Source organism: Melanotaenia boesemani, chromosome 1 (genome assembly GCF_017639745.1).
Source record: "Melanotaenia boesemani isolate fMelBoe1 chromosome 1, fMelBoe1.pri, whole genome shotgun sequence".
NCBI lineage: Eukaryota > Metazoa > Chordata > Actinopteri > Atheriniformes > Melanotaeniidae > Melanotaenia > Melanotaenia boesemani.
The window spans coordinates 34039564-34050441 of NC_055682.1; the positions used below are offsets into that span (position 1 = coordinate 34039564).

The 10878-nt window shown below is 43.2% G+C and overlaps 2 protein-coding genes across 2 annotated transcripts; both read right to left on the bottom strand.

The window, feature by feature from the left end:
• Positions 1 to 272: 272 nt before the first annotated feature.
• On the bottom strand, positions 273 to 2346 carry LOC121645812. Its single transcript, XM_041994528.1, has 2 exons — positions 602 to 2346; positions 273 to 363 (listed from the first exon to the last, which is right to left on the bottom strand). Exon 1 carries the CDS (start codon positions 2326 to 2328, stop codon positions 1069 to 1071), a length of 1260 nt encoding a protein of 419 aa, XP_041850462.1. The 5' UTR covers positions 2329 to 2346; the 3' UTR covers positions 273 to 363; positions 602 to 1068.
• A 3863-nt stretch (positions 2347 to 6209) lies between these two features.
• Positions 6210 to 7085, bottom strand: LOC121651387 (paraneoplastic antigen Ma1 homolog). Its single transcript, XM_042003594.1, has one exon. The coding sequence runs from the start codon at positions 7083 to 7085 to the stop codon at positions 6210 to 6212; it is 876 nt and encodes a 291-aa protein (XP_041859528.1).
• Between the last annotated feature and the right edge of the window lie 3793 nt (positions 7086 to 10878).

A 10878-nucleotide genomic window follows, 5' to 3' on the forward strand; every position in this document is an offset into this window, starting at 1 on the left:
ACGAACAAACAGCACCCCTTTGGGGCTGTTTTAATTCAGTCCTCAAAATAAACCAAAAGTTGCAGGCCTGAATCGAAGCTTGGGAACGGTGTGGTCTGAAACTGGATGACCCTTTCACTTGCAAACAAGCCAAAAAAAAAATGGCCAGTACGATTAGTTTTGTTACTCACAACCTTGGCTTATCAGTCTGTTGAACCAGGAGGAGTTGTAACTGCATGTTGAGGGATGGAAAACGGTAGGCAGAATGGTATGCTGCGGATAGACGTCTGTCGCTGCGGCCCTCCACGTGGCATGCGCTGTCCAGCCGGAACCCGGATCCTGATGCTCCACACAAAGTCCAAGGAAAGTCTCCTAGGCCTCTCCCTTTGTGGGCATGCAAACACTCTCTTAATCAATCTGCTTGTCTAAGAGTCTCATATTGTTTTATCCAAGTTCATCAAACTGTCAAAGTAGCTCACAGAAATGCACCAACAATAGAGCATAATGTGGTATTATGTGCTAACAAGCTAATAGGCTAATCGCGATTAGCATACACACATTGTTTTACAATTTTTGTCCCGTTCTGGCCCAACTTCAAGTAAAACAAAGAGACAGCATTTACCTGCCAGAGTTACAATGTCCTACACCAAACGGCAAACTCGGCATCCACCGCGATCAGGCTTGAACATGTTTCTCTGCTATCTTCCTAATGCACGCTACGTCTGCTTCACGTGCTGTCCCACTACAGTGCACATAATCATGCTGTCTAATCCCGCCCCTCACACAGTTGCATTGGTCTGACAGCTCACTGATAACCAATCATATTTCAAAGATGGAAAAACATCCAGTCTCAAAACAAACAAGTTAGATTGTGGTCACACATGGCTCTGTTATAAACAGAATGAGCTATTAGTGCTGATTTTAACCTTGAACATATTTTATATGAACTACACATAACATTACATGAACTTTAAATATGACTCCGTCACTTTTACAACATTTCTTTTAAACTTTTTACTATTATTTACACCAAATACAAGATTATTGTATCCGGGCTACATCCTCCCCTTTCTTAAAAGGTAGATGTCCTCATCTAACCCATGCTCTTTTGTCTGGGGTCATTACATACTTTCTCTCTCTGTTAGACTGTTTAGGTGTATAACCTGCTGTGTCACTATATTTTCGTTTGGAACTGAGGTTCACCTGGATAACCATTCCATGATGCACAATAGTCACTGGTTCCTCAGTAGGGTGTCCAGGTTCATCATAAGTCAAGCGAATGACTGGTTTAATGTCTCGCTGTGACTTTCTGATTTTTGGGAGACCTTTTGTCTTTGCAGATCTCGAGGGAGAGGGTCTCTCTGGCTCAATGTCAGTTTCAGTGTCTCGGGTCAGACTTTCATCACCCACAGACTCTGGAGAATCAGAGTCAGACAACTTATTTTCAGGTGTTGCATCGTCTCCTTCACTCTGCTCATCGACAGACAATCCCGAGTTTGCTTCACCTGAGCTCTCATTATTGTCTATTGCATGGTTGGGAACAGAAAGATGCTTCTTCACTTCATCCATATCAAAACTCCGGATCCCACATGGATCCTCACTTTCTGACCCTGACATGCTATCTGTCATTAAATCAGGAGATGATGGGTGACGCACTTTTCTTTGTCGCTTTTGTGCTTGCTGCAGCCGTGTGACTCGTGGCTTTGGGACTTTTTCTGTGTTCTGAGACCACGCAGGCAATCGGACCAGATAACCAATAGGTAACAGATGGTCACGATGAAGAGTTTTAACAACTTCAGGGCCATGTTCAGGTTTCACCCGATATACCGGTAAGTTGGGCAACTTCTTAATGACAACGTAAGGAGTGGACCTCCAGCGATCTTGAAGCTTGTGCTTTCCTGTAAGACCAACGTTTCTCAGTAACACTCTGTCCCCTTCAGCCAGTGGTTGATCTCTAACACGATGATTGTACAGAGTTTTATTCCTCAGGTGATTTTTTGTGGCTGCTTCTGATGCAAGCTTATAGGCTTTTTGAAGATCTTGTTTCACCTTTTCCACATACTGAATATGAGACGACTGTGTCTCCTTATTGAAAGTAGTACCAAAACAGATGTCGACTGGCAATCTGGCCTCTCGTCCGAACATTAAACAATATGGAGAGAAACCTGTAGCATCATTCTTAGTGCAGTTGTATGCATGCACCAGCTGACTGATATGTTGGCTCCAGTTCTGTTTTCGGGACGCCTCCAAAGTACCAAGCATAGACAGAAGTGTTCTGTTGAATCGCTCAGGCTGCGCATCACCCTGGGGATGATAAGGAGAGGTGTGGGATTTTCTAATCCCGAGCATTGAAAGAAGTTCTTTTATTAAACGGCGCTCAAAGTCTCTGCCTTGATCTGAATGGATTCTGGCTGGGAAACCATAATGTACAAAGTATTTTTCCCACAACACTTTTGCTACAGTAACTGCTTTTTGATCCTTGGTAGGAAAAGCCTGCGCATACCGTGTGAAATGGTCAGTCACTACTAAGACATTAGCTAGCCCCTTACTATCAGGCTCAATCTGCAGAAAGTCGATGCAGACTAGATCTAAAGGACCGCTGCTCGTAATCTGGTTCAAAGGAGCGGCACGCTGCGGGAGTGTCTTTCTGGCAACACATCTTCCACAGGTTTTTATGTATTGCTCCACATCAGTTGACATACGTGGCCAAAAGAATCTGTCTTTGAGTAACTCACAGGTTTTATCAATCCCTAAATGGCCACACTCATCATGTAAGAACTTCAAAGCTACAGCTCGATATCGCTCAGGCAACACTAGTTGTTTGATTTCTTGGCCTTGCTGTTTGTTCTTGGTTCTGAAAAGTATTTCATCTTTAATCTCCAACTTTGTGCTTTCCCTGCAGAGAAGAGCAACATCCGGTGAGTCATGTCTGGAGTGCACTGGTACCTGGCCTTTTTCAAGAGCTGCTTTCACAGGACCAATGACAGGATCAAGTTCTTGAGCCACTTTTATCTCTTGTGGGCTTAACTGATCAATATTGCTCAAGTTCAAATTCACGGGACACGCATAGGCTTCGGGGATTGCTGAGGCAGGGACCCCAAGCTGGTCAGCGAAACGAGGAGGAGTGTTAGCTATTTCAAGAGCACATGCCCTTCTGCAGATCGCCTTGATGCCTGATGATGGAATATTTGCCCATTCATCAGTTTCCTCAATGGCATACTGTCGTGAAAGCAGATCAGCATCTACATTGTGACGACCAGGCCTATACTGAAGGCTAAAGTCGTAAGTAGCAAGAGTAGCTAACCAACGATGTCCTGTAGCATTTAGTCGGGCGGTTGTGAGGACATACGTAAGGGGGTTGTTGTCTGTCCTTACAGTAAACTTAGCTCCGTACAGGTAGTCGTGGAATTTGTCAACCACTGCCCATTTCAAAGCTAAAAATTCCAGCTGGTGGACAGGGTAACGCTGTTCAGAGTTACTAAGCTTGAGTCCTAGGCCTGAGTCCTTCCGGGTGCTCCTGATTTAGAACTGCACCTAACCCGCTCATGCTGGCATCAACATGCAATATGTAGGGCTTAGATGGGTCAGCAAATGCTAACACAGGGGCATTTATGAGACACTCAACGATTTTTCTGAAAGCTTCCCGACAGGACTCGTCCCACCTTTCACCAAATGGTTCTGTAGGTTTGAGATACAGCTTGTCAGAGCCAGCTATTTGGGCTTTCCTACCCTTTTGAGTTGGGGGGTAGCCTTTAGTGAGCTCAGTCAGTGGACGAACAATGCTAGAGTAATTGGCAATGAACCGCCGGTAATAGCCACAGAAACCCAGAAATGACTTCAAAGACTTGAGGTCTTTGGGTTCTGGCCAGTCTTTCACCACTTTTACTTTCTCTGGATCTGTGGCAATACCAGCCTCTGAGACAATATGTCCAACATACTTGACTCGGGGTTGGCAAAACTGGCATTTGTCAATAGACACCTTGAGGCCAGCTTCTTGTAGACGATCAAGAACCTTCAAGAGACGTTGCTCGTGCTCTTCAAGAGTTTTCCCGAAAACAATGATATCGTCCAGGTACACCAGAACCTGGAGAAGGTGCATGTCTCCAACGGCTTTCTCCATAAGCCGCTGAAACGTGGCAGGAGCTCCCGTGATTCCCTGGGGCATTCGTTCAAACTGGTAAAACCCGAGGGGGCATATAAAGGCTGTTTTTTCTTTGTCTTCTTCAGCCATGGCAATCTGATAGTAACCGCTTCGAAGGTCGAGCACCGAAAACCAACAGCTGCCTGTAAGACAGTCCAGAGCATCGTCAATACGAGGCATGGTATATTGATCCGGTATAGTTCGGCTGTTCAGGGTTCGATAATCGATACAGATCCTGATGGACCCGTTTTTCTTCCGAACTACTACAATGGGGGAAGCATATGGGCTTCTGGACTCCTTCACAATACCTGTGGCCATCAGTTGCTGCAAGTGACGTCTCACATCATCAATATCGGCTGGTGCTAGTCGTCGAGATCTCTCTCTAAAAGGAGTTGGGTCACTCAGTCGTATCCGGTGTTCTACCCCAGTTGCCAGCCCCACATCCCATTCATCCAACGAGAAAACCTCTCGTCTTTTTGCTAAATGATCTCGTAGACGTTGTTTCCAGTGCTCAGGAACTGGTGAATCTCCGAAGTCAAACAGCTCTGGGTCAAGACTTTCTGTGGCTGAGTCAGAACGTGGGGGCAACACAACAGTATCTACTGTATACAACTCTGCTACAACTGTTCCAGCCTGAATAGTAGTAGGTTTTTGAGACTCATTGTGCAACAACACTACAAAACTGTTGGTGTCTATGTCAGCATTAGGCATTACTCCTGGTTGTACAAATACACCAGCAGGAAGCTGCTGTGTGCTTGCTGCTTCAACCAGCACAATGTCTCGGTGTGTGTATGACTCTTTCTCTATTTTACAGGTGGCGTAGCACCTCTCTCCTGCTGCAATGCACAGTGGACCAGGGCCTTGCCATTTAACTTGCCCACGTGCTTTATCCTCTGTGTCAGATTGGTGGGTCTGCGCCTGTGACTGCAACTGTTCATACACTGCCTGTATCCTCATTGAGTGCACTTTGTGTTGGCTACCTCCCTCTTTTGAAAGTTCCCACAATCTGCGGAATAAGAATGCATTTGTCCCAACAATAACAGGTACCTGCTGACAATGTTGGGGCTCGGGACATACAAGAGCTAGCACAGTGACGGGTCCTTTCACTCCCGCCATTTCCTCTGGGAACTCCATGTCAATCACCACATAACCCCTATAAGGATATTCGGAGTCAGCTAGACCCCAAATGGCTAGACGAGTAATAGGGTGTATGGGAACATGAGACAGGTGTCTGTTGTACCAGTCCTCAAAAATGATAGTTACCGTAGATCCAGAGTCAATGAGGGCATCACAATCCAGTTCATTTACCCTAACTTTAACAACTGAAGAAGGACCTACAAGGCCTTGAGGTAAGTCAGCGTTGGATTTAGAAGTCTCCATTTTGTTTACTTTGGCAATGACGTCCTCTGGACGCTTACTGCTATCTTTTTGTCCAGCTGTTGTTCCACGAACTTGGCGTATAAGCTTTTTGATAACCTTTTGTGCATTTTCAGGTGCTGTGCATTTGGTGGCAATGTGCCCATTTTCACCACACTTATAGCAGAAGAACTCACCAGGCTCATCTGTGTAATGATATTTGGTTTGACCAGGTTTATGGTCTTGTGCAGTACTGTTTCTACGGTAGCCAGTTGCATCTCTCTGACTTGGCTTTGACTTCACAGTCATAACACTGATCTGCTCTTTAAGAGCATCCACTTCCTTTCTTAGTGATCGCATTTCTTGGCTAGGTTCATTTTTGTTGTTTTTTCTTTCCTTGGACTTTGCTGTATGGCACTCTGTTCTTGGGGACTGGGGTGGACTTGTCTGATCACCTGGTTTTGCTCGTAAACCTTGGGCCTCAGCTTTAAGGGTAGTGTGCAAACATGGGTCTATCTCAGTTTCTCTGTCTACTTGGACAGCATTGACATACTGACGCCGCGCCGGCTTCCTAAGATTTTGCCTAGCCGCTTCATGCTCTTCTTCCTCACGAATCTCTTTCAGTAAAGCTAGAAATGAGGGAGGATTGCTTCTCCTCTCTCTCAAGTTAAGCTGAAGTAACATAATATCTGACTCAGTGGCACCTTTAATAAGCTGTTCTAGCCTGACTTTGTTAGCTTCGCTCACTGGTAGACCACCTCTCTGAATTACTTTGGAAAGGGATCTTTCGCAGAAAATCAGACAACCGCTCGCCAGATCTCTGATGAAGGGATCTGAAATGCAGATATAGATCTTCTCCTGACTCTGCGGTGCCAAAGGTGCTTTCTATTGCCTGTATATATTCTATATGACTGGCATTGGGGTTGGACAAGCGGACTGCTTGAATAATCTCTAAAGCAGGACCTTTGAGGCTCTCAATTAACCTGCGTCTCTTTTCCTTTTCTGAGCACTCGTACTCCTCTGTCATGAACTTAGCTTGTTCAAGCCAGCTGTCTAAACACTCTTCTCCCTGTGGGGTTGGATTAACACCTGAGAAGGTCCTTAATCGGCGATAGTTATGACTCTCTGTAGGTTTTGCTGCCTTGTGCAGCACATCACCTACTGCTCGTATGATAGATTCTGGGTTGTTATTCCAGGAAGTTCCGGGATTCCACATTTGGTGGACATCATCAACTGTTTTTCCTTCCTCTTGAAGAAATTGGGCTAATTTCTGTGCAAACCCATCTGAACTAGCTTCGTCTGGCTGAGCTACAATGATTCCCCAAATTTCACCTTCTGTTAGTGATGGAATTTCAGGTGGAACTCTGGAGTGATCTACAACTTCACGACATTCACACAAAACTTTCACAGTTTCGTTTGTGGCATCAAACATTTTCCCTCTTACTCTAACTTTGCCTAAGGATTTTACGGTTTCCAGCACGGTCTCAATATCAGATACATCTGTATCTTCAGGAACCCTGTGAACCATGAGGGCATGGGTTACATCTAGTCCCTCACCCCTGCACCAGTTTTTCAATTCCAGATGTATAGGACTACTTGTGTTTGCCATCGTTTCCTTAAGTTGCAACATGCAATTACCGACGATTCAACATACATTCAAAGGAATTTATTCCAAAGATCCCAGCAGTGCCTCCATTTTATGTAGCACCCGTCCCATGTAACTCTGAAATTTTACTAATATTATGATACTATGGGCGGGGCCCTGGGCTTTTTTTTAATATTTACCTGTTTTAATCCCAAATAATTCCGGTGCCTCCAAATAACCTAAAACTAATAAATGTAAACATTCAAAATAGGTCAGGTACTTAAGTATGAAATATAATATAAAAGACTCACTGGCAGAGTGTAAGCAAGTGTTTTAGTAAAATAAAGTTATATTCAGGCGTTCTTTACACTCATATAAAGTTAAACAGAAATTTAAACACAATATCCAAACACTTTGTGTTTACTCAGTCTGACTCTTGCAAACACACCAACGAACAAACAGCACCCCTTTGGGGCTGTTTTAATTCAGTCCTCAAAATAAACCAAAAGTTGCAGGCCTGAATCGAAGCTTGGGAACGGTGTGGTCTGAAACTGGATGACCCTTTCACTTGCAAACAAGCCAAAAAAAAAAATGGCCAGTACGATTAGTTTTGTTACTCACAACCTTGGCTTATCAGTCTGTTGAACCAGGAGGAGTTGTAACTGCATGTTGAGGGATGGAAAACGGTAGGCAGAATGGTATGCTGCGGATAGACGTCTGTCGCTGCGGCCCTCCACGTGGCATGCGCTGTCCAGCCGGAACCCGGATCCTGATGCTCCACACAAAGTCCAAGGAAAGTCTCCTAGGCCTCTCCCTTTGTGGGCATGCAAACACTCTCTTAATCAATCTGCTTGTCTAAGAGTCTCATATTGTTTTATCCGAGTTCATCAAACTGTCAAAGTAGCTCACAGAAATGCACCAACAATAGAGCATAATGTGGTATTATGTGCTAACAAGCTAATAGGCTAATCGCGATTAGCATACACACATTGTTTTACAATTTTTGTCCCGTTCTGGCCCAACTTCAAGTAAAACAAAGAGACAGCATTTACCTGCCAGAGTTACAATGTCCTACACCAAACGGCAAACTCGGCATCCACCGCGATCAGGCTTGAACATGTTTCTCTGCTATCTTCCTAATGCACGCTACGTCTGCTTCACGTGCTGTCCCACTACAGTGCACATAATCATGCTGTCTAATCCCGCCCCTCACACAGTTGCATTGGTCTGACAGCTCACTGATAACCAATCATATTTCAAAGATGGAAAAACATCCAGTCTCAAAACAAACAAGTTAGATTGTGGTCACACATGGCTCTGTTATAAACAGAATGAGCTATTAGTGCTGATTTTAACCTTGAACATATTTTATATGAACTACACATAACATTACATGAACTTTAAATATGACTCCGTCACTTTTACAACATTTCTTTTAAACTTTTTACTATTATTTACACCAAATACAAGATTATTGTATCCGGGCTACATAATCTTGTAGGTATGAACAAAAATTAAAGTCCCTGAAAGATTTGAAGAGCCCCCTATGAGTTCCATGAAATGCATCCTAGTATGTCATCCAGGTTTCATAGCCTGTTTGTCCTGTTCAGGGTCGCTGGGGCTGGACCCTGTCCCAGTTGCCATCAAGTGGTGAGGTACAGCCTGTACAGTTCACTAGTCCATGTTTGGGCCAATGCAGAGATTAACAAGACAAATCATTCACGCTCACACTCACTCCTGGGGTCCATTTAGAATCTAACCTAACATGCATGTGTCTGGACTGTGAGAGGAAGCCAGAGAAACCCGCAGCTACACTCAGAGAGCAGCAGCACATCTCCATACAGCATACTGTTCTTTTTTGTCTCTTTAATTTTAATTCATGAAAAATTTAAGAACTTGTAAACAAAAAAAAAAAAAAGTGAGGCATTTTACCATTTCACGTAAAGTATCAGTTCATCTTAAATTTGATGGTAGCAACGAGTCTTCAGCAAACAAAAGGCTGAAAACATAAGCATTACTAGAAACAAAAAGCTGGTGGGACCGTGTTGCAGTTAAAGTTTTGTAGTAACAGGTCAATAATATGGCTCAGTGAAAAAAAGAGCACCTTAGGGAGGTAGAGTCTCTCAGAAGTACATGATGGACAGAGGTACAGAAATCTTTATAACATTTCATAGACAAATTATGACATTTTGGATTTTTTTTCTATAAATACTGAGGCGGGAGTATTTTCAGTACTGAAATATTTGCAATGCATGATATCATTAAAATATTCTGAGAATCTGGAGACATTTTTGTAAGCCTGTGACCTCCAGATGTATAGACTTGTTCTGTTACGAAGATTACTGCAGAGACTCACTTTTGCTATGATATTACTTCCACAAATTGTTGTCTGTGAGCACAGCTGGCTACAAAGCAGGTTAAAGCTCCGTCAAAGAAGCCATGGCTCACCTTTCTGGGCAGAAGAGTACTTAAAAGTAACCAAGAAAAAAATTAGAAAACTGTTCTGTGGTCAAACAAATTAAATGGGAAATTATTACATTACAGTCATTTACCAGACGCTTTTATCCAAAGTGACTTACAGTGGTTAGGCAGCAGCTTTAAGGGTCTTGCCTAAGGACCCAACTGGAAGATGTTAAAGTTTGCCCTCTGGGGGATCTGGTCTCCTATATGGGAGCCAGATGCTCTGCCAACTGAGCTATCCAGCCACTTCAGACAAACTGAGCCTGAAGCATACTTTAAAGAGGAGAGGGACCATCCAGTTTCTTTTCAGCATCTCTAATAGTATGGACTGCATTGGTGCCTTTAGAAGTAACAGCTACCACATCTGGAAGGGCAACCTCAATAATGAGTGTTGTACACAAGTTTAGAACCAACATATGCTCTCATACAGGCAGTGGATATGGTCAAATACTCAAAGAAAACGACGTCCTATCATTTTTTCCAAAGCTGTTTTAATTGATCTTGTCAGAAATTGTCACAGGATTAAGGTGGTTCATGAGGACAAATGTGATGCAATGAGAATCCAATCCCACTTACACTAAGCTGTGATGGGGTCAGCATCAGTGAAACTACAGATGTTCAACAAAAAGCACTTGAGAAACTTCCTCTAATACAATTATATCACAATATTACACTGAGATGATTAGTATGACAATATGTAACAGAAATGACATCATTATGGCACAGAAAGATCTCCTTTCGGTGTTTCTTTTGCTAACAACAAAGGAGGTGCTGTACGTTACTCCTTTCATCAGAAATAAAGAGAACTTTAACAGAACATGGCTGCTGTTTAAAAAGATGTGTCATTTCACACATTTAGGAAGATTCTTAAGTAAAGTAGACTATTCAACAATGCCCACAGCCGTTTTCAGAGAGAGCCTTGCACATTTTAACAAGACAATACAAAAACACTGCATCAATTACAACAGCATAGAGTCTGAATGCTGGACTGGCCTGTTTGTGGGCCAGTATTTCACTACTTAAAAACACTGAAAGATCATGAAGTGCACAACATAACCAAGAAAATCCAAGACTGTTGTGCAGCTTAAACATTATTTCAGACAACAATGGGACAAAGGTCCAAAAACTGGTCTTATCAGTTCTCACTGAATGTTGCCAAGACAACAGGAGAGTGATTTGACATTGTCCTGCCTCGACTTTGTTTAGGCTAGAAGCATATGTTGTTGTTTTTTTTCAACATTTGATGTACTATGTATGAAATGGTTTGAGATTTGCGAATCATTGCATTGTGTTTTTATTGACAGTTTTCACAATATTTCACTTTTCTTGGGACTGAAGTTGTTTTTAGTCTTACAAA